Genomic DNA, 23,906 nt, shown 5'->3' with positions numbered 1-23,906 from the left:
ATTTATTTATTTTTTACATTGTTATCTAACACCTATTACATCGATGTGCACAATAGATTTTCTATTATTCAGCTGAGGTTAGACAAGGTTAAGCCACTCCATAACACAACCTGCACCTCAAAGAGTACAAAGTACTTTACAGTGTACTGCAAGATGAGGAAATATTGTTTGTTTTTCCCGCTAAATTACCAGGAAATTAGGCAGTACTTAAAAATATTTAAAATATAATTATTTGTTTGTTTTCTGTAAAAACCTGACTTGTTATTCCCTTGTTCTAATGTACCTACCTTTAGTTATTTGTATGTAATTTCAAATAAAATACACTGCAATTCTTTTTAATTATTGAGGAATTATGCCCTTTAGTCAGAGGCTGTATTATAAAGTGTTACCAAAGAAAAAGGGCAACCAAAACAGACGAGGGGAAGCCTGAGGTAACCTTCACTCTTTATGATTTAAACAAGATTTTACATTATATTTGCTTTAAAATAAAAAAGGTCATTTATCGCAGACCATGTCTGACAGCCTCGTTTGTATGCAAAGGTTCACAGTATCATGATGATGTGCACTTATCTGCTGAACGTGCTGCATCAGTTAAAATCTGCACTGCTTTCAGAGATCACCGACATGCAGCCGTCAGCACTCGCCGATGTGAGCCAAGATCAAAATATAAGTCACTTTTTCCACTGAGCATCAGGTTTCACAGGTATGAGGGCAGCAACATAAACACCACACCCAGTGGCTGATGTAATGATGCTGCCTTTCTGTGCTAATGCTCTGTTGTTGCTGCCCTGTTTTGGGGCATAAGAGAGGAAATGCTGTGACTTTATGTCACGGCTCATTTGAATGGCAGCCACCGCCCTTTCCTATTTCTTTGCTGCGCTGTGACATACTCACTACACCACCATGTTTGGCTGGATGAGTCACATGTCAGGCGATGGGAGGCTATGACCAAATACAGTCATACACTCTGCGAGACATCATGTGTTGTTGGTGTTGTTGGTTGTCTCTCCCCTTCAGATAAACCACACCGATATCAGCCATGAATCTAGCCTGCGTGTGATTTCTCTCTCATGCCGATGCAACACTGCAGCTCGAGTCCTGGACTTTAAAATGTCCCCAGCAGCAAAGGAAGGAGAATCATCATTATAGTTTGGTGGAAGATTTAATAAAAAGCAGACACGAGAGGCTGAAACATTTTACTACACAATGTTTTATTAACAAATGTAAAAAACCAAAAAACATCCTGCTGTTCTTGTATCAGATTTTGGGGCGAAATGGATCCAACTGTAAAAAAAGAAAGAAAAGAAACTGAACGAGCAGAACAAGCGCTGCCATAAATAATCAGACAGGACAAACTGAAGTTTGCCTGTAAACCGGCGTAGCCTGACACGTTCAGTTTGGTCCAAAGTAGTCCACCACGCCATTGCCTTTACGACCGTCGAAGAAGAAGAAGTTGCGGTGAGGAGCGTCTCTCTGAGAGAGGGCCTGAAGACAAAGAGGGAAGAAAAATGTTATGTTATGTTATTTAAAGAGGAACTACAGTGGCTGTTTGTAAAAGTTCGGCCTCTCGTCTAGAAATCTGTGAGAAATAAAACCTCCACATGCTCCGTCAGCAGGATGAAATACTCTACTGCAGCTAACAAAGTTTCAAAGACCCTTTCAATGCCGGGGTTTAACTTGACTAGAGCCTGTCACACTTCTGTCAGTTCTTCAGTTCATAAATGGAGTTAATGTTTCTGTGTGCGAGAGAAATAAGACAGATTCACTGTGAGAGACATCAGTCTGGCTGTTGCAGCAGGTTTCATCATCATCATCATCATCCAGACAGCAGGTTGGCCTTGTGCCAATATAACGCAGCCTGATTCTGAACTGTCTGTCCTCTCTTCCCCCCCCCGGCCTGTCTCACACACTCACCCTGAAATGAACTCGCCCATTTGTGTCAACCGGAGGTCGCCCTGCGCTCACCCCAGAAAGAAAGACAGGTTTCTAATCTTAACTGTGCCTGTCTGAAATGTTTCTGGGTCAAAAAACAGGCAACATGTTGACTGCTGGGTTTAACCACAAGAGTTGCTGGTAAGCAATAATCATACTAAAGACTTAGAAAGCTCCCTGACTTCACTTATAAAAAATAAAATACAATATCAATTTAAATCCAGGTGATCTTTCCTTAAAGGCTGTCGCTTTGAGCAGCCCTGCAGCTCTTACGGCTGTCCTTCCCTGGATGCCCCGGAGTTGCTTTTTGCGTTGCAATGTGCCTTTGATCTCTTCCCAGGCGTCAAAATGGTGATTTTCTGAGTCGAATTTCGAGTTTGGGAATAGGACAAAGTCACAGAGAGTCAAATCTGGCAACTAGGGCACCTGACGAGTGAAGACTGACACAGTTCAGGAGCTTTAGCCTGAACGGTCTCCATCGGGATGTGACAGCAGAACTCCCAGATTCTGATCTGGATGCTGTATTCAGTGGGAGAAACATGCAGGCATCAAATCACTATAGCATCATTGACTATAACATTATTCCCATAATCCCTCTAACTTCTGGAGGAAGTATGGGAGTTTGACCATCCAATCTACACATTTTTTGAGAACTTCAGGAATGGTGAAAACTGGGCAATCCCTGGGACACCTGTGGGCTGCACTGTGCGAAGTTTGAGAGCTGATCCAAAGCTATTATGAGCCGTTGGGTCCCTGTATACTCAAAGTGAGAGCTGAGAACATCTGGTGCAAAGTCAAGCACATTTTCAGTGAGTTTTGGACTCATTGAGCTGCCCTTTGTCCTCAGATCTGTTCGTTATATTTATGGACAGCACCTTAAGGCGTAGCTCGAGTGATCAGTGAGTGCATTTTAGGAAACACTGGATAGTACTCCTGCTTGTGTTCTGTTGATTAATTCTGAAGGTCACTGCCTGGATGAGAGTCTGCATCTCCACATCTGGCAACATGGTTCTCTGTCAAAAAACTCACTGTTCTGTCAGAGAGTGGGTTACAGAGCAAGGTGGACCGGTGTGATGTCAGCAGAGAAACAGAGAAAGTCAGTTTGAGGTTCATGGTGAAGTCTGAGAGTGCACAGAACAAGTCTTCCACAGAGGGATCTAAACATGGAGGCTGGAAATCTTGCAGTGCCGCCCAAGGAGGAGTTGAAGAGGAGATCAGCTGAATTTATGTCAAGTATTGTTGATTATCAGCAAACTGATTCATGTAGAAACAAAGAAAAGAGTGATTGCTCTGTGAGATATTTCACTGCATAGATTTTGGCACAGTTTAAAGGAGCTTTTGTTATTTTTAATAAACTGATTATCCTGAGGGAATTCAAACAACAGAACAGGCTTGACTGTAGGAAAGGTGTTGGTGTCACCGTTCAGTCGCTTGTCTTCTTTTTGTTTTCCCACTAACAGCTTTCATTAGCTTCTTTTATGAATGGGGTTATTACGGCGTTCAGCTTGAGAACAGTACAAATCATCTCTCCATTTAAACGGCTGCTGCCAGAGCGTCACACAGAGCTGCACTGTGGTCACAGCGAAAATCGCTTCTGCACTGAGCAGAGCCGCCGCCGTTTCTCTGGATCCAACCCAGCGACCAGCCGAGTGGCCACATGTCAGCTGACACACCAGACCTGCCGTCTTCATCACAAAGTCACCGACTGAATACCGTTAGACGCTTCAGAGGGGATGACATCAGCCCTTTCACAACGTTTCCTGAAGCTGCAAGATTCATACAATTCTGTGTGCAATTTGCACACTGCCCCAAAAATCTTCATGTTTACATCCTCACCTTAACAACTTCCTGTCCCAGAACTCCTCCCACGACTGCACACACTGGAGACATCTCAGAGAAGCAGTAGCTGAGGATAAACAGTGCAAGGAAACATTAACCACTAAATAGAAAGTGTAACGCTAAGGAAGTGACTAACTAAGTAACTAAAAAAAGAGCACAAGAGCCACAAAACGAAGAAAAAAAAATATGTTCCATAGGCTCATCTGCCAGCTGATTTATTTGTCTTGCTATGGCTGATGTGAACTAAATAAACGTCTTTTCACTGACACTAGAAGCATGTGTGTTTGGGTAAATCGGTTTGCCATCGCCCCCTCCCCCAGGTGATGTCATTTGGTCTCAAAACACTGGTGTGAAATTGATTAGAGAGACTTTGAGAAAAGCTAACATTACTGTGCTTCTTTCTGCCATCAGGGTGGATGTGAGGGTGTAGCAGTGGATTAATGAGCTTGTGTTTATAAGCCAAAAACTGGCAACCCACCGTGTCAAAAATCAAAAGCAGTGAAGGTGGAATTACAGCCAGGAAACTCATCTGCAGACTGAGAGCAGCTAACAGTCGGCCTTTAATCAGAGCCAGCTGCTGAGTCTTCATCGGCCCCTGTGCCCGTGTGCACGTTTTTCAAAGTTGAATTTTCTTGTTGGAACAGCTGATAACAGCCATGCAAGCCATCTATTCAGCCCCGACATTAAAATCAAATCTATACTGCTGTGTGTGTACATGTATGCTGTCTGGGATTGTCTGGGTTGGAGTCTGAAGAGTTTGAAAGCTTGGCTAACACTTCAGACTTGTTCTGGGATCAGTAAAGTGAACTTCTTATTGCAATTTCCAGCTCAGTAGTTTTATCCTTGAACTACTAGACTAGCTTCTCATGAACACTGGGCCTTCTGAAAAGCATTTTTATAGCAGACAAAAAGGATTTCACAGGTATTCTACATACAGTGAGCTCATTATTTGAAATTTTGATCATCTTTAATATGAACATCCACCCATGTGGCAGTAAATATGTGACAGGAAATATGGAAAAGCAAACACCTTCAACGTTATTCAGAGATTTTATGTTGTGGTGGATCGCTGTTTATGCTGACATTAAACTGCAACTAGTGCCTCTGCAGAGATCACATTTTACTGATAAATCTATAAATTAGTAAAGAAATAAAGGCTGCATGCACAGTTATGGTCCTGTTTAGAGATTTAACTTTCCTTAAGGTCACAGAAGAGATGCATGGAGGGGCATTATGGCCAACAAGAGGGTCAAAGTGAGGAAGGTGGATGCAACCGTCTAAAAAAGTACATTCAGCTTGATTATATAAAATAATGTCTGCCCCCCCCCAGCAGGGAATGTTTGGTGTGTTTGTGTTTGAAAGAGCAGAGGATATATTTTGAATCGACTTGTGTAAATTTAAAGTCACCTGATGAAGTCGTCACTCAGAAGGTCGCTGTTCAATGACAGGGACTCGAGGACGTCGTCGCGGATTTGCCTCAAGAGTTGACTGTCTTCTGGAAAGGACTGCGGGTCGGGGTCACGGCCTTTGTCGGTACGAAACTTCAGCAGAACTGTGGAGAGCAGCAGATGGGAGGAAAGAAATGACAGTTGAGACGCAGGAAAGAAGTTTAAACCATTTAACTAAGGCAATATTTTCCACATAATCTATTGCACTATTGCCATTTATAATTACATCACGCTTTCAAGTGACTTCCACAGTGAATTATCATCTTATGGAAAGACAACATCTCCCCTGCTGCTCCCTTTGAACCAGGATAACATCAGTATGTGGTTGCACCATCAACCATTTCATCCGATTAGGCCCACGTTTCCCCCACATCAAATTAAGAGCGCGCAGTCACAGACTCCTGGGTGCAACACACATCCACCTGCACAGGATCACAGAGGAAGTATTAAGTCTGCCTCTCAGAGCGAGAAAGATGAAAAAAAAAACCAAAACTCTTTCCTGTGTCGGCTTTAGGACCGATTGAGAAATTAAAAATCAAAAGCACGAACTATTTGGTCATGTGCAATATTTCAAACAACAACCGACTTCTCCAGCTGCACCACACAGATGCACACATCAACACTTCGCCCCCGTATTTCCTGTTCGTCCATTAACTTAAAACCACATGAGGAAGTCAAGTCCTCCCACGGCCATTTCCACCAGCGTGGCACACCGCACACACAGTACATGCTCACATGTAGCAGCGATGAATCATTCTCACACCTCGGCTCTGCCCTTTATCAGTGAAACTTTGTTAGTAGAAAGTTACAGGCTGGTACAAATGGCATCACGCTCGGGAAGGAAATCAAACTGAATTTCATAACACAATATAATAATGTGAACATGGATGGAACAAAGATACCATCTCTGAACATACACAGGCAGCAGTGATACCATCACAGATTAGAGTGGAGGGGAAATGCTCGAGATGGTCCTTAATGCCAAATCCTGCACATTCAGATCAAAAACAATGGACAGAGAAACATGTTCATCTGGCAGAGGTAGGCAGGTGGATATGAACCTATTCTTTATTACATGTACACCTCAGATTTAAGACATCTTGGTAGTTTGGCCATGTTATGTCCATATTAGCACCTACAACTAAACCTTTTTGTGTCCACGGCACACCAAACACATTACAACAACATATCGGTCGCATTATCTACGTAAAACAGCCTCGACATCATCTAACAAGCTCTTCTTTTATTCATTGGTTTTTACTTTTGCAGCAAGTGAAAGTGAAAAATAACATTTCCACTCTGAAATTGACTAAAACAAATAAATTAGACTGTTTACACAAACAAACCACAAACAGGGCACAACAGTTTAGTTTAGTTTACATGAAACTCCAGAAACCCCTCCATCATCAAGACCTCTAACACAAAAACTGGTGAGCTTTGAATGTAACATGCATGTAGGTACTCTAATGTTCTCAGACAGTTTCTCAGCAGGAAAAGGCTGAAGTGCTCACGTTGAGTCAGGGATGAGTTGCTGCCCTGAGTGGAGGACTTCACGAGTGAGGGGAGCGGGATACTGACAGGTGGATTTGTGTGGCGTCAGCAGCGATGAGGATGTTGTGGTGAAAAGAGAGCTGAGTGTAAAAGCGAAGCTGCTGACTGGTCGGCAGTCTACATTACTTTCCTGACCACGTGCTCTGGGTAGTGAGCAAAGACTAGGACCGTGGAAACGAGCTTTCTGATTGGTTCGGGCCTCTCCCTAACAGATAGGGTGATGATGAGATCACATTAAAAAGAGCTGAGGTGGTTCTGGGGATGTCTCCTGGGCACCTGAGGTGATTGAGGCATATCTTACCACACATGGAGGACACACTGGAGTGTCGAGTGTGGGTGGATGGTGGTTTTCTAATGGTACTAAATCTAACAGCACTCTGCAGAAGGATAAATACTCGTATTTATTCATTTATCTTTTGCACCCACACCACTAATATATACTTTGCCTCCAGTGAAATCTCTTGAAAACTTCCTCTTATAAGGGACATTTGGTTTCCACGTGCCTCTTTACCTTGATTGACACATTGTTTGGCATTACCTAATGATCCAACAGGGTGGAGCGCTACTGACATCCTTGCTTCAGCTGAAATCATAAGACATGTAGAATTTATGACACATTTTCTGTTGTCTTTAGTTTGCTCCTCACAAGAAAGCAATGCCTTTTCCCGTTATTAACCTCCTCGCTGTCAGTTGGGGCCTTTGATGCGTCACGCAGTCGACAGTTGTGCAAACCGACGAGTTCTCGATGACAGGAGCTTTTTAAAGGATTGCGTTAGAGTACTTTGTATCAGTCCATATAAAGTACTGATACCCTTTGTGCTGTTATGTATTGCATTCATGATGTACCGCTGTCACAAAATTCCACGGCACACCTGATTTCGAGTCACTATTTGAGAACCACTGAGCTAACTTAATGAAACAGCTTACACTGGAAGCTGAATTTGAAATCGCATCCTTTGAAGTCTGAAATACTTTCTGCACAAAATACAAAATGCTTCACACACATTTGTAGTACAGGTTTCAGCCATGTTGCAAAAATCTTGGCTGAATGGCCAATTTTATTTGAATTGATGCTTCTCCCAGTTGTTGGATGCATGCGGCTTTCATATATGATATTAAATGATAATTTCAGATAAGAAAAACTATTCAGAAATCTCTGTGAGGCTGATTTTAAAGGTAATTAAAGCCTTATTTGCAGATAAAAGTTAGACTTTGTTTTTTTTAAAGGAGGAAACACTTCAAGTGTCATCTTATCTTCTGCTGGTCAATTTTTTTCCCCTCTGACTACATCTTAAATAAAAAGAGGAATTAAAGAGATGATAAAAGCAAAGACAAACGCATACACCCTACACACGGTTCACATCTCTCGACTGTTCCTAGTGAGACAGGAAGCAGTTATAACAGAGGAAGAGCCACTTCCTCATTGGTGGCACCAAACAACCACCACAACTTCCAATTATAGCAACAGCAGACGAATAATAACACTGCCTCCCATCTCGCCTTCACAAAACAAAAAAACAACAACTAGGTGGTGTTTCCACTCAGAAATTAGCCTGAAACTCAGCAGACTGAAGACAGGGCGAGGCTGCAGCGGGTAGGTGGGTTTCAGATGGGGTGTTATTAGACTAAAGGCCATGACGGCTGGCAAAAACTAAAATTAACCAGACAAGACTGCCGCAATGCAAAATCCCCCTGAACGAGATGAGAAACTGAGGAGCATGTTGACTGTTTAGTAAGCAAATAAAGCAGACAGCCACTGTCACATGACTGCATGTGGCTGCTGTGAGTGGGTGTGAGACAAAGGGGAATCTCTAATGCTCTTTTTCAGAACCTTATTTTTATTGTTGGGCTCTAATAAAATAGCTTTGCATGATTCACTGATCAAAATAGTTATCTTACACCAGGCCTTGGCCAACTCCAGGCCTCGAGGGCTGGTGTCCTGCAGGTTTGAGATCTCACCCTGGGTCTACACACCTAGTTCATTACCAGGCCTCTGGAGAACTTCAAGACATGTTGACGAGGTCATTTAGCCATTTAAATCAGCTGTGATGGATCAAGGACAGATCTAACACCTGCAAGACACTGGCCCTCGAGGCCTGGGTTTGGACACCACTGCCTTAGAGGATGCGTGGAGGAGCTGCACTGTCTGAAATGAGCCATTTTAGCCCCTCCCTCTTTAAGTCAACTTTCTTCTGATTGGCTGTCCAACACAAGTGGGTGGAGCTTTTGGACTCACAGTCAGAACTGTGTGCCTGAGATGATAAAATTAGGGATTACGATCTTTGGAACAATAGATCATGAACTCAAATCCCAGCCAGGCTATGCATCCAGTAAAGATCCCCACGCTAAGATCCAGTGCTAACGTCTACCTCAGAACATGAGCAACAGATACACAACTGAAGCACCTCAGATATCATCCAACTTAAAGTCTGCATCAGGTTTTGAGGTACCAGGATATATCGATGTAAGGTGGGCTACTGGACGAAGGTATGCATGGATGAGGACTGATGATTCAACAACTACAAAGGCCAGAGCCCCCCAACCCCCGACAGTAACCTCAAACTCCAGAGGAGCTCTTTGCTTGGTTTGAGACCGGCCCTCCCCCTTCACCCACCTCACCACCCCCTCCCTAAAGGAACATGACGTCAGGAGGAGACTGAAGGCGGTGAACCCCAGAAGAGGTATCTCAGAGGGTGTGGTTAAAGCTTGTGCAGACAAACTGGCAGGGATCCTCACCAGGCTGTTCAACCTCTCCCTGATTCATGCCACCTTTCCCACCTGTCTGTAGGCCTCCACTAGAACTCACAAAAAGACTGGTATAGACAATGACTACAGACCTGTAGCCCTCACGTCTGTAGTCATGAAGTATTTCGAGCAGATAGTGTCTCGGCACATCAGAGACTGTCTACCCCCCCGCCCCCCTCGACCCTCACCAGTTTGCTTACAGAGCAAATCGGTCAACAGTTGATGCCATCACCATCACCCTTCACAGAACGCTGAGGAAGAACTGCGTGAGGATGCTCTTCGTGGACTACAGCTCAGCGTTCAACACCATAATCCCAGACATCCTCATCTTCAAACTGGACCACCTTCAGATCCCGCCCTGCCGCCTGCTCCTGGATCAAAGACTTCCTCACAAAACGGCCTCAATCGGTCCGACTCAGCCCCCATCAATTCCACCAAAATGGAACTGATGTAATGAGAGGGGTTAATAATAAGTTTGTCCTTTGTGAGTAAAACTGTTCTACAGCTTGAATATGAAAGCATCATTCATGTGTGTATTCCACGTAAAAACGTCTTTGATTAAAACACACTTAGATGTTTAAACTCTGAAATCATTCCAGGTCAGTATTTAAAAGCTTATTAATAAAATACCAGTTTTATTAATTTTATTTAGTCTAGTCTATGACAGCATTAGTCATCAATGTTAACTGACTTTTGCAAAAAAATAAAATTAATACAAATAAAATGCTGATAATAGAGTGTAACTGCAAACTCTATAACTCTCAGCAGCTCCCTTATTCACAAGGGATCTCCACAGCAGGTAGCTCAGCATATTTGATTTGGCAGATTTTTACGCTGCATGCCCTTACCAACGCAGCCCCATGGGGAAATTCTACGAAACGTTTTGAACGTAGCGCATTGTGGTTAATATTTGTGATCAGTTCATCCAGTGAAATTTCCCATAAACTGTGGTTTAGTGCATTTATGCACACAAGTGTTTTCTGAGTTAACACCTTTAATAGTTTTCTTTGTATTTCCTGTTCTGATATGCTTGTTGTCATGCCGTGTAGGTGTCGGGCCACTCTCTGTTCTACGCTCAGTGCACATGACTGGCCATGGACAGCTTGTGATGGAAACTAGCGTGCAGAGTGTGGGAATGGTGCAGGGCCAGGTGACAGGAGGGACAATAACAACTCTGTGGAGAAGGTCATCAGACACACATAAATAACCTGAAAAACAGGAAGGTAAATTTATCTCATGGATCAAAATGTTCATTTGGGCCCATGGTTACGAAGCATTTAACAGAAATGATTCCAATATATCATTTGGAGCAGTATACCATCGCTGTGTTTTAAGAATATTCTTTATTTTCAAACAGTTACCGAATGTATTTGACAAAATCTAAAGTTAATGTGTTTTATCTAGAAGACAATCTTGCTTAAATCCCACTGGCGTTTATATTTAGATGACATTTACCACGCTTTATGGACATGACTTTCCACGCATGTGCGGTGATATTTCATCAGCTAAACTGGAACAGTGATTTTTGCATGTTAATGCTATGTGTTTCAGTCTAGCTGCAGGATCCTACGCTTTTTCAGTTTCCATTTTCTATACTTTTTTAAACCCTTCAGGATTCTTTATGTTATTTGCCCAAATCGATGCATGGGAAATCTTGCCTGCCACAGAAATGCAACAAATATTCAGCTCTTTTATGCAATTAAAACGTACATGCTAATGAAACAACATCACCTAAAGGAGAATTAAAATAAAATAAAATAAAATTAAAAAAAACTTTGCAACTTCTTCGCAAAATCTTTAAAGGCTAAAACTTTTTTAGAAAATTATTCATACACATGAGAAATAATTATGCAGAATTAAAATGGTCATTTTTAAAGACAAAGTTTAAAAGTAGTACACGTCAGAAACTGTTAAACAGACTTCAAACATCTTTATAATTTTCTGTAGTAACATGTGGATATTCTGATTATAATTTCACTCAATTCACAAACTGAAAAATTATCAGCTGTTACTACAACAGATTTGCTAAAAATGATGCTGGAAAGTTTATTTTTACATTTAAAAACTCAATCATCCCACATTTGGAAACAAAAACAGCTTTAGGTACCTTGGAGCAGGAAGTAGTCCACTGGTGTTCGCTTGAGACCCGCTTTGGCCTTCTCGCTTGTCCAGTCGACCTCCAGAGCCTCCTTCAGAGTGCAAAAACTGGCCGTCTGATTGGTTGGAGAAGATCAATATGGAGTGAATAGGTTTTGAACTGATTTGTTTGTTCTTTGTTTTTATGACAAATAAAAAGCGATTTATATCTGGGTGACATTTTGTCAGGAAAAGCCATTTATTTGCATTTCTTATTATTAAAGCCAAATAAAGACAAACAGTAAACGCTTTAATATAGGACTGTGATGACAACCTCCGATTTAATAGAACGCTGCCAGAATGTGCCAGTAATAGAAATATGATCTCATCAATGACTATTACATAGCATGTAACAGTTCTTTTTCTATGTTATTTTCCAGTTAAAAGTTTCATTCCTCAAAAAGAGTATTTAATTTGTCTGATACTGTTATTGCTAATGTGATATCATAAAAGCCCTTTTTAAAACCATAAATTAGAAAGAGAATCGATTTTAGTTTGAACCTTTGAGAAAGAAAGAAATAAAAATGAGGGTAACTGCTGTTATATTGAATATTCCTTCTCTTTACTAAAGGCAGGATTGCTAATACATCTCTTTGTCTAAGTTAAAATATATCTTTATTTATGTCAGTTCTTTCAGTTTGATGTTTCTGCCTTATTATCAGCTGATAATTGTGCACGTACTTTTTTCACCATGGTGGTCTCGTTGGGGTCGACTTTGGCTTTCTTTGCCTCCGGGCCGTCGTTGGATTCACCGCTGGGTTTTACTACTTTGGGTTTCTCCCTTTAAAGAAGAAACAAGAAGAAGAAAGTAAAAATGAAGACAAGGAAAGGTTTCTTATTATGTCTGAGGCTGTGTTACAAGACACAAAACACACAACGACCAGCTTTATTCCCACAAACTGGGAATAAAACCTGCCCCCGTCGCACTTACTCGACATAGTTGTGTGCCTGGCCCAGGTTGCAGAACATGTAACCGTAGTAACCGTAGACATCTCCACAGAAGACCTTGATCTTGTGTTTGGAGCAGAGCTGGTCAACCCGTATCATCAGGTCTCTGGAGCAGCCTGTCAGACACACCTGAGGGACAAAACAATTCCCAAAACAAACACAAAAACAAAGGGTTAAAGGCTCATTAGGGATTCAGATATTGAAATAATTTAATTCAATTCAATTCAGTTGTAGTTATACAGCACCAAATCACAACAACAGTCGCCTCAAGGCACTTTATATTGTAAGTTAATCATATGACCCCCTATGAGCAAGCACTTTGGTGACAGTGGGAAGGAAAAACTCCCTTTTAACAGGAAGAAACCTTCGGCAGAACCAGGCTCAGGGAGGGGCGGCCATCTGCCGGGACCTTTTGGGGTGAGAGAAGGAAAACAGGATAAAAGACATGCTCTGGAAGAGAGCCATAATGAGATCAACATATGTACAATTAATCCCAGTGAGTACAAATCTCAGGTTTACCTAAATGCTCCGTTTCAGACAGCTTTTTTCTACCCTGGGCTCTTTGTGATGACACTGAGTGCAGATATCCCTAATAAGGTCATCTCGAGCATATTTAAACCATCTGTTTGTGAGGGGCAGCCAATCAGAATAAAAGTTGTTTAAAGGGGAAGGAGTTGGAGAAGCTTGTTTCAGACAGAGGATGAACTGGAGGCTGCACCAGTATGAGAAAAGGATTAGGATTATTATGATCTTTGAGTCATACTTTAGTAAACCTACTGCGGTGGAAATGAGCATGATACAAATCCTACAATTTGCAAAAATGAGGTTGAAAGTGTAGATTCCTTTTCATGTGACCTTTTTAATCCCGTTCTACTAAAATCTAGTCTTTTCTCCCACTCAATTTCCTCGTTTTCCCAATCTTATCTTGATCTCAATCATCAGAACCTGAAGGCTAACGAGCAAATCTTTCCAGTTACTGATAACAAAGCAGTTTTTCTTCAGGGCTCACCGAGCAGTTTCGTAACACTCTCAGACGGAGACACAAACAACTTTCAAGTCATATGATCATGGTTACTGTTAGGGGGAAATTTGTCATACATTTTATCGAAAATTTGACATTTACTCTAAAATCTCTACACTTTTTTTTGCACTGGTTGAAACATATGACTGTAACTCCCACTCCACAGTCGTTGGAAGTTTTGTCTTTGCACTGTTATTTATTTTTATCCTGTCCTAGAAAAACTCCTCTGTGACGGTATAACTTTAACAAACATGAATATTTATCAGAGATTAAAGAAAATATTTTTGTTTTATTAAAATGAGACACTCAGGCCAAGCAGAATAATGGAAAATTCTTAAATTTACTATATATTCAGCATGAACTTCTACCCTCTTTTGCATCTTGTTTGGCTGTTTTTGTATTTTGTGCACTTCTTTCCATAACATGTGCAACTTGCACACCATAAATTCAGACCTATGCCCCAGTAAGCTGCTCTTGAAAAAACATGACACCACGTCAGCTGCTTATTCTGGGCTGCACCAGGCTTTCAAAAGGAATACGCTGGATTTCCCATTAATATAAACATTCTATGAAAAACATCTATTAATCAATAGTACAAGACCGTCACTATATGTAATGAATTTGTGTCAAATTTGACCTTCATACTATAAATACTTTCTGAGGTTCAGGCTCTTGAAGAACACAGCGGTGGGTGGAAACTTTTGTCATAAGTCATCTTATTTTCTTCCTTATTTATAGGCTTCATAAGCCCACAAAACTTCATCTCTATGTCAGACATTAAATTACTGCAGTTGTAGATAAACTCTTACAGTAATTAGACTGTGACAAGTTGAAAAACGTTAATTCAGAATAATAAATTCTGACCCAACCGTATGCACTTACTTACAACCCTCGCAATTTTCATTGTGTGAAGGTAAAATTTAAATGATGAAGCTGTTATACAATAAATAAATAAAATAAAATCCACTGATTCTGAGGACATTTCTCAGATTTACTGGTTTTACGTGGAAAGACCCAACTGCTTAGAAACATTAGGTTCCAAAAGAAGTTATTTTACTTCTAAAAATCACCTCTAATCCCCCTTTAAAAAAACAATAAAAACACCTGAAACTTTCACTGCATGTTCATTCTTGGAACAACAGAGATGCTGAACAGCAGCTGGTGAGCTGCCAAAACACTTGAGACACACCTACTGCAGCAGTTTACTACCCGAGTGAAACGAGATTAAAGTCATTAAAGTGACACAGTGTACTATATGAAAGCCAGGCTGACTGATGGTGTTTTTGATGTCTTTGTGTTGGTGTTGCTACGGGATCATCGCTGAAACTGACCAATCATGTTGATGCGACACCACAGAGGCATCCTTAGGGAAAAAATACTAAAGCAGGCACTTACCTGCACTTCCTAGTAATCTAAAATATCCAGCACCACCTTTAATACTTTTACACTTACTGAATGAATATAAAACACTACATGTAACACAAGCCCTGGCTGCTTGTTTGGCGTATTATTTATGTATGTATTTAGTCATTTATATTTTTATGGTTAACTGGATTTTATTTTTTTTGGGCGCCTCATTATTTGAGTCTTGTGGCGACTCTTGCAGCAGAGGAAGTGTAGGTTGTGGTGGGTGAAAGGGTTAAACAAATGATTTTCACCCACAACACTTGAGTTGGTGTCCTTTGTGAAACCAGAAGCAAAAGCAGAATTATTATTTTAGACCCAGTGGAATCATCATAAAAAATATTTTCAGTTTTAGGTTTCAGTTTGGGTGGCTCTTGGCACAAAACCTAAAAACAAAAAAACAAAAAAAACCACCACCTTTTTACAGTGTTAATCATGTATTAAAATGTCTTTCTGTGTTTGAAGCAGCAAAGCCAAACTTCCTGGAGCGATGATGATATGAAGTCGTGGAAAAAACACCAACATGAGGATATCAGATTGTGTGGCGAGAGACGCAGTGGGCTATGATATAACCAGAGTGGGCTCATGTATGACTGTAAACAACTGACCGGTGGGCTGGGTCTACCTTATCCAACTGACCCAGTACAGAACACGCAAAACACCCTAAACCCACAGATAAGACGGATGCCGACACCCCCTCATCGCACCGGGCAGACCGGGGCTCCAAGACCAGTGTTTTTAAAACACTCTCTGGAGATTTGAAGAGTCTCGAGATAACAAATAATTATTATCATTTACACACCCACAGTATGACAAGCTGTACAGTACAACACATTATCTGCAAGACGGCCGATAGCTGAAAACACAACCCAGCAATTAAAACGAAATGTCCCCATTTCACCTCTAACAGAAAGAGCAACAACAGGCGCGAGCAGCTGCACAAACTGCTTTCATAATGGGAATCTTCGTATGAGTAACCTGCCACGTTAGTCAAATGTTAATCAAGAAAACTGGCGATTCATTCGGTGTAGTGTTGTGTCAAAAAACGGAGGTGAAAATAAACTTTACTCTCTAAACTAACGTAGTCAGAAAATATGTAAAAACTTCAGCTTCAAACTGCAAAAAATGGTTCACGGAAAACAATTTCAATAAACCCGAGAAAAAAGAGACTAAAGCGCCCCCCGGGGGTCGAGTAGTAGACAAACAAAATCAAACCCAAACACACACACACACACACACACACACGCGCGTGCGCGCAGGCCACTTATGCTCTGAACACTCTGCATGCTGTGAGATAAATACTTCTAAATAGGTGAGCCATTGTATGAAAACATACGGCGTTTTTGAATACTTCCAGCATTAATTACTTTCCAGTGTTTGAGGCATAACTATAGTCCAATGAACACACTGATTAGCAGTTATACGTTTCACAGTATGCACTGTTGCACAGGTCAGAGTGCTTTTACAAAGTGAAACGCCCCACAGTAGCCTGGATATCCTGTTCAGGATAAATGGCAGATAAAGCTGACTAAAAGCTAAATCAAACGCAGACGATAGCTGGTGGTTTCCAGGTTTCAACAAATGCATGACCTCTTACTGCTCACAAACAAGCTGCATGCAACCAAACCAGTGTCCAAAGAAAATGTTTGAAATGTTTATGTTTTTCATATTAGATAACCACGGGTATCTTAATGTGTGCCTGTGTTTTCACTGTAATAGCATCATTTAGGCTTTGTTTACATCCAAATATAGGAAATGTAGAAAAATAAAGTTAGGAGCAGAGACACATGCAGGACCAAACACATAGCTGCTAAAAGCGTCTTTGTGGAATAATAACAGGGAGGCAAAAATAAGAACTTCTGAGAACACGACTGGGTTTGTTCTGCCTCATAATTGGCCTTTGGGAAATGAAGCATGATTCATCGGCATACAGATTAGGCAGTGAGTCTAAGCCAGTGTTTTACCTTTACATTAATCAAATACCATTTCATGCTTAAGTACATTTAAGTCCACTTAAATAAAAATAAAATAGTTACAGATTCGCCTTTGGGGCAAGGCTGAAATCTTTTTTGGGCGAGTGTAGAAATGTTTTATAAATAAGAGCAGAATCAGAAATAACCATGAGAGGCTCTCTATAGCCAGATGTTTCAGTTCGGCCAAACACCAAAGAGTTTGGGCCACTGGGGGAGGAAACACCTCCAAAGAAAAACCTCTTGCACACTTGGAAAACCTTGGATTCCTTTTCAAAGGTTGATGTTTGAGGAGTTTATTTTTAAACAAGAAACTCTGGTGAATTTTGGTGCCTGCCCCAAACCGAGCCAGAGGGAAATGACCAGCATCTATTTTTTAACCATTTTGTTAATTGTGAGTTTTATTTACTCGTGCACAACGCTGCATTTTATTGATCAAACTCTCAGATAAAACAGGAAAACCCTGTAAAAACAGCAGCACAGATTTATTGTCTTTAAAGGAAAAAAATGCAGATAATTATGATATTTTTTAGCAATACATAAATAAAAAAAACGGTAAAAGGATACATTTCAGATTTATCAGCGTGTTTGTTAGTTATGACGTGTGATTTTTCCTTTTCTTTCCTACTTGAAACCAAAGAGTCTGAATTGTAAACACTGTCGGCAGCTCTCTGCAGGCACACAGATGGACACTGTGTGCTTTTCTATTGTATTCATCCCTCAGTAATTGGGCTTCTCAGATGAAAACTGCGACCACACTCCAACTGCTCCGCTTTAATCACCCTCCATCTTCCCGCTGAGCCACACACAGATACATCAGTGGAAGCAGATAAAAGCAGCAGAGACCCCCTTCTGTTTTCCACCTTTTTTTAAATCATTTCTATTTTTTTTGTTTCACCTTCTCTTCTTTAAAAGTTTCGTCCTCCCTCCATCTGTCCTACTAACATCCTTCTCAACCTGTCCTCACTCTTTTTTGTCTTAGTGCTCCCACCCTCGTCTTCCTCCTGTACTACTTTCCCTCCTCCTGACACTCATTTAGCACCCCCGGAGGGAGGAAGACTGCCGACGATTCAGGCTCAACGGGAGGGGAAAAAAATCTGTTATTCTTCTGATGGTGTTCAAATGAATTCTTGCCATCAGCTGATAAAACTTAGATCGAGCCTGTGGAGAATAACGCTAAGCGATGAAACCGAATGTAAAATGCAATCATTCATTTGTTTTTCCTGACAACAACACAAAAATACTGTCACGGTATTTAGCACCAGCTACTCACGACATCATATTTTACACGATGTACTCAAAGAGGGAAGTAAATTTCTATTACAAGGAAAGTAGAAATGTAATATCTTAATCCCACTATAAAAAGGTAACTATTACTCCCTTGTTAAAAGTATCTCCTGAACCTGGTGATGCAGTCAGAAAATTCAACAAGGTCTTGATCTGGAACCAGTTTTCGTGATCTCCTGGTAATGGGGTGCGTGCCAGAGCCCACCTAGCGTAGGGTGAAAGGCACCCAGGACAAGTAGCAATCAGGAAGACAACCAGGAAGCTGAAGGAGCCGGAGAAAACTCACACTGGCAAAGGAAGAACATGCAAACTCCACACAGGAGTGCCCCAGGCAGCCAGCTGCCGGATTCAAACCCACAACCTCCATGCTCCACCACTGCGTCGCTGCTCTGAAACTCTAAATGAAAACACTAAACTGAAATAAAATAAAGACTCCAAGAAATCAAAAGCTAATAAAAAAAAGAAAACACAGCTGTAAGAACTCCTCCTTTAACTCAAATAAATATGCGTGACAATATTTAGGGCTCCATTCCAAATGCCATTAAACCATCACAGGTGACTCAGACTAAACAAACAGGAATGAGACGCACCGCCTGATCTTATGTTATGTATCATGCAATAACATGTCCTGTGCTGCTTTTTGATTAGAGATTTTGATTTTCTTCACACCCAAATCAGCAAAGAGACCAACTCGCTGACCCGGACATCCTTCTGCCGGCTCACTGAGTGAACGACGCTGTTAAATTAAATCCATTCGCTTAGTTTAGTCTTTTATTCCACGGCTTGTTTGCTCTTTTCCCTAAAGCTTCAGGACTTCCCCTGGTACCCCCATGTTTAATGTTGCAACAGTCTGAAGTGTGGGTAATTCCCTCAGGCAAAGTCTACACCAACAAGGAAAGTCTGCTTACAGGGCTCACCGTGGTTTGACAGGTGGATACTTTAAGTCAGTGTGGTCTTAGTGAAAGGTGGGTTAGGGTTGGGGGGGTTAATGTGGCCCTTCTTCTTTCCAACTCCTCGGGTTGTTCAGTTTCAGGTTTACTCTCCTCACATACACAGCAGCATAGCTGTGTGTATAATCTGCATATAATTATAAACTAATTATATCAGTGTAACATTTAATTCTAAACGTCACCATTTTCACTGGCTGGACAATGAAGCTCATGTCATTTCGACACCTTACAGACATTATCTCACCGCAGGTGTTTCAGTGCACCACGTGGTCTACTAGCGCCGTCTAGTGGTCAACCTGTGAGGTACAGTCAGTCAGTCACACTGCTGAAAAATGTAACAGGACATTTTTAATCAGAGTTCTTCTTCTGGGATATTGATCTGGTCTGTTAAGCAGCAGGGCGGGTTTTTAATCAGTTTCAGCTGTTTTGGGGTCACTGAAATTAACAGCAGGTGCACTAGAGGGGCAGCAATGACACAACCCTCAAAACAGCAATGGTTTTACAGGTGGAGGCCACAGAAATTTTATTCCTCCTCATCTTTTCTGACTGTTTTGCATTTGTTTAGGGTCAGTGTGAAGGCTGGTAGCATGAGGCGATACTGGGCGCCTATAGAGGTTGCACAGGTAGGCCACCTCCTCCAGGATAGCACATCAATATGTGTTACTGCCGTGTCTTATTGCTCTGTCTCCCAGCACAGTCTCAAGAACATAGAGGAGATTCCAGGAGACAAACAGTTACTCTAAGAGAGCTGCACAGGACCATAGAAGGCCCGTAACCCAGAAGCAGGATCGGTATCTGTTCCTTTAGGTGAGGAGGAAGAGGATGAGCTCTGTCAGAGCTACAAAGTGACTTCCACTGGGCCACTGGTGTGAATTCTGACCAAACAGACAAAAACAGACTTCAAGAGGCTGGCCTGAGGCCCCAAGGTCCTCTCTTAGGCCCCTGTGCTCACTGCCCGGCACCTTGTAGCCACTTTTCCCCGTGTTGAGATCTGATTCTTTTTCAAAGTGTTTAATTTTTTTTAGGAGTGTATTTGATCTGGACAAGACTTGATGTACTAGACTTGACGTATCTTCTGGCCTGTGGCTCACAATTCTTATCACAGAATTGATAAGATTTTCACGATTCCGATTCCATTTTCGATTCTGTTTAACGATTCGATTCTTTATCGATTCTTATTTTTAAAAAAGGAGAACACTAAGGTCGTTTAGCTTAGAACTTTGTTTTATATCTTTTCTTTGAACAAGATAGAAATTTAGGAGTAACATGGCCTTACAAACCCAACAGTGAGATCTTAAGAGATCCACAGCCTACGGCTCTTCAATGGGGTGTCACAGGGTCCCCAGGAAAGAAAATTGTAAATGTAAAATAATAAAATAAATATTCTTCTGTAGCAATAAAAAAGTATAACTTAAATTATTCTGTAGCAATTACACAAGACTATCCAGTAACGTCACTGCCTACAATTAAACACATTCACTTACCGAAAATCGGGGGCATCTGCTGTGGCAAATGGGTGCAAGCCTTTGACCACAAACTTAGTCACTGCTCGGTGACATTCGTCTATCCTGGCCTGAAAGGAAACGCTACCGGTAGACTGCAGCGAGAACTGCCAGCATCTGAGCCAGCCAGACTCTGTCTGTCTCTCTCATCACGGTCACCTAAATGCACAGTAATGGCAGATTTTGTAATAAGGCAGATCGCGCTAACATAATATGCACTGTTAGCTGATTATTTACCTGCCGCATTAACGGGAGAGGACGTGCAAACGTTACCGCTGCTGCTGGGTTGAGATTCACGAGTCCGGAGCGGAATTAAAAACACGACATTCATTTAAGGTTATCGCGTGTTTTGTGAGCAAATGCTTTTGCATATTCGTAGTGTTTCCTCCCTTAAATGAAATATCTACTTTGCAAGTATTGCAAGTTGCCCTGTTGTCATCCGTTCTCGTACAGTATAACCAAACTTTTGAGCATTTGAGCCGCTTAGGCGGCCTGCCAGGTAAATGACGCTCCGCAACGTGGTGACGTCATTCGGGGCGACTGGAATCGATAAGGGAATCGTTTGCAAAAATGGCAAACAATTCCAAGGAATTGAAACAGTGGGAACCGGTTCTCAACAAGAACCGGGTTTCGATACCCATCCCTACTCACCGCATCGAACTGGAGGAAGAAGTCGTCTGGTTTGTCTTCGATTCTGTCTGGATCGGCGTGCACTTCCACCATCGGGTTGAGGTTCTGCGCTCGCTCCAGAGAGGCCTTGGCACGATTCTGACCCTGAGCTGTGACCGGAACCAAGAACTGAGCTCGGCATGACTCCTCCGACACCTGGAAAACACCCCGACAGGGAGCGCACAGCTGGATAAGGCTCTTACTGCAACTGTTACTGCTGTTGTGCTCACATAACAGATCTCCTTTTAGACTAAATACACACAGACAGGTGTTAATTTATATTTATGATAATATATGATCTAATATATTTTTACTCCACTTTGCCCTCATGTAGTGTCAGAGAACAAGGAACAAGAAGACAGAAGTCTGTAACTTTCTTTATAAAATTATCACAGAACAGCTAAATTACAATGTTCAGTTTTACTTTCCCAGAAATATGTGAATTGCCGCTGACACAAAGAGATTTAATTGTGGTGTTTGATGTAATTTGATACAAACATGTAATAATACAGGCCTGTCGTCAGATTATCAGATGGACATTTTTTGTATGAACTTTGATGTTTTTGACACAAACAACAACAAAAAACTGCTTAAATAAACCATGATCAGTCTTGTCTCATTGGCCTTGAACTGGTAAAAATGCACAGAGTGGGGTTGGAGGCTATCAGACAAATATTGTACTGACAAGAAAAAGAAAGACCCTCATTTCAAATTTTGAACAGAAGATATCTTCTATGGCAAGATGTGGAAATGTTCAAAGTGAATATTAGTTATTTACGTCCTTTCTGTCAAAAACTGATTCAGTTTCTCTGGATGCAACATTTCAGTGGGAGAACCAAGTCCTAAAGCAACTGTTTATATTCTTTTTCTATCTTGGGATTACCTGTATTAAAAAAAAGGTTGAATAAAAATTATGCATTTTGACGCACTGTATTTCATCCTTTGCTGTACTTAAAACATTTTTAATTTGTTGTTATTTTAATGTTTAAATCCACTTTTTATCAATAGTTTTGAAAACATCTAGCTACTGGAACCACCTAGTGTGTATTTTTAGTACTGCAAATCTAAAGCTCTCACATAAGACCGCCCACTATTCCACTGTTTTATTGGATTTGAGTAAATGTGTTTTGTTTGATAAATGTGTAAAAGGATTCCTGCTGCTCTTTCAATGACATCTCTAATCAGGGATAACGATGAAGAGAGAGACCTGAGCTGTGCCTGTCTGGTACTTACCTGTTCATGGTCCAGCAAGGTGAGTCCTTTAACTCCAGCTAAGATTAAGTTCTTGGCCACTTCAGCCCCGAGACCACCCAAACCTGCCAGGAGCACTCGAGACCCTCGCAACCTGGAATACAGACAGAATTTAAAAACCGGTTTAAGTACTGCTGACTGTGCGGTTCCAGAAGTAATTGTGTGCTGATTGGAAGAAAATCGTAATGAAATGGTCTGTGAACATTTTGACTACATTAAAGACCCATTAAAGAGATGCTTAAAAAAACATTCAGACAGAATAAAATGAGCAGCTATTACAAATAACGGATACTGAGCCGTGTAAGAGTGAAACTAAAGTTTCATTTTGTGAGATTCAGCAGTCTTTTTGAAGCTTTAATATCACGTGAGCATTAACTAAAATGCATCCTTAAACAGTTAATTCACATGTAATAATTCCAGTATGAACACGGAGAAGTCTGTGCCGATATTATTTACATCATCTGTTTGAATGAAGCGATCGCAGAAATTACCTACTCAGGTAATTATCAATATTTTCAAGTAAGAACACATAACACATTTATTATTCATTCGTAAATTAAATCATTTAATTATGTTTTTTTTTTGTAAAAGAAAGATTTAACGATGTACTCTGTTGAAAATAGGTGCAGAGTAAGTACAGCAAGTCAAAGCTCCGGCTGCACCGATTAGCCTCCCGAGCTAACTGACCTCTTCTGGGCATCCAGCCCCCACAGTCGGATCTGGCGGTCGTACTGTGCCGCTTCCTCCTCACTAATAACCGGGTCCTCCTTCTCGATCATATCGATCAGTTCAGTTCGTTCCAATGAAGGCAAATCCGGGGTAAATGAATATTTTGTGCAGCTACAGATGGAGCTGTTTCAAATGCCGCGACGGTCCCGCTGAACAGGCGCTAGCTGATGACGTCGACAGAACAAAACAATAGATTTTTTTTTTTAACGAACTCTTTTTCTACCGAAATTTTTTTAAGGATATATATTTTTTCTTATTCGTAGTTTTCACATGCTGTAAATAGAATGCTATATTTATATTAATGTCGTTTATCTCTTTATCTTAAATTCTTCACCGTCGCTTTAACTTTTAATGAGTTCAGTATTAGAAATATAGATATCGAAAAATATACATATACATATATCGCCGTGCTGCGATTTAGCGTAAGCATTGGTCATTGAGCCCTTAAATAAATGTTAAACTTGAAAGCGTAAGTAATTAAGTTTTAGCTTTGTCACGTAACTGTGCAGGAGATTGGGGCTGAT

At 41.1% G+C, this 23,906-nt stretch overlaps 1 protein-coding gene across 3 annotated transcripts; it reads right to left on the bottom strand.

The window, feature by feature from the left end:
* Positions 1 to 1,190: 1,190 nt before the first annotated feature.
* On the bottom strand, positions 1,191 to 23,568 carry sae1 (SUMO1 activating enzyme subunit 1). 3 transcript variants are annotated; one of them, XM_005461133.4, is made up of 10 exons: positions 23,341 to 23,568; positions 22,636 to 22,747; positions 21,385 to 21,558; positions 12,583 to 12,728; positions 12,333 to 12,432; positions 11,623 to 11,728; positions 5,179 to 5,323; positions 3,769 to 3,838; positions 1,367 to 1,485; positions 1,191 to 1,284 (listed from the first exon to the last, which is right to left on the bottom strand). In XM_005461133.4, exons 1-9 carry the CDS (start codon positions 23,430 to 23,432, stop codon positions 1,393 to 1,395), a joined length of 1,038 nt encoding a protein of 345 aa, XP_005461190.1. In that variant the 5' UTR covers positions 23,433 to 23,568; the 3' UTR covers positions 1,191 to 1,284; positions 1,367 to 1,392. The 3 variants fall into 3 exon arrangements, with proteins under 3 accessions (XP_005461190.1, XP_025753817.1, XP_013120272.1); XM_025898032.1 differs by having other exon boundaries at positions 1,193 to 1,284; positions 1,391 to 1,485; XM_013264818.3 differs by lacking the exon at positions 1,191 to 1,284 and having other exon boundaries at positions 1,357 to 1,485.
* Between the last annotated feature and the right edge of the window lie 338 nt (positions 23,569 to 23,906).

This window comes from Oreochromis niloticus, linkage group LG14, assembly GCF_001858045.2.
Source record: "Oreochromis niloticus isolate F11D_XX linkage group LG14, O_niloticus_UMD_NMBU, whole genome shotgun sequence".
In the NCBI taxonomy this organism is placed as follows: domain Eukaryota; kingdom Metazoa; phylum Chordata; class Actinopteri; order Cichliformes; family Cichlidae; genus Oreochromis; species Oreochromis niloticus.
This window is presented reverse-complemented; position numbering and strand designations above follow the sequence as displayed.

Excerpts from the sequence above, each read along its gene's own strand:
- sae1 (XM_005461133.4), bottom strand. The coding sequence starts at position 23,432 with ATGATCGAGAAGGAGGACCCGGTTATTAGTGAGGAGGAAGCGGCACAG. Across the intron at positions 12,729-21,384 it reads TCTTCCTCCAGTTCGATGCG|GTGTGTCTGACAGGCTGCTC; the intron begins GTGAGTAGGGAT and ends TTTGTCCCTCAG. Across the intron at positions 1,486-3,768 it reads TGGGACAGGAAGTTGTTAAG|GCCCTCTCTCAGAGAGACGC; the intron begins GTGAGGATGTAA and ends CTTTGTCTTCAG.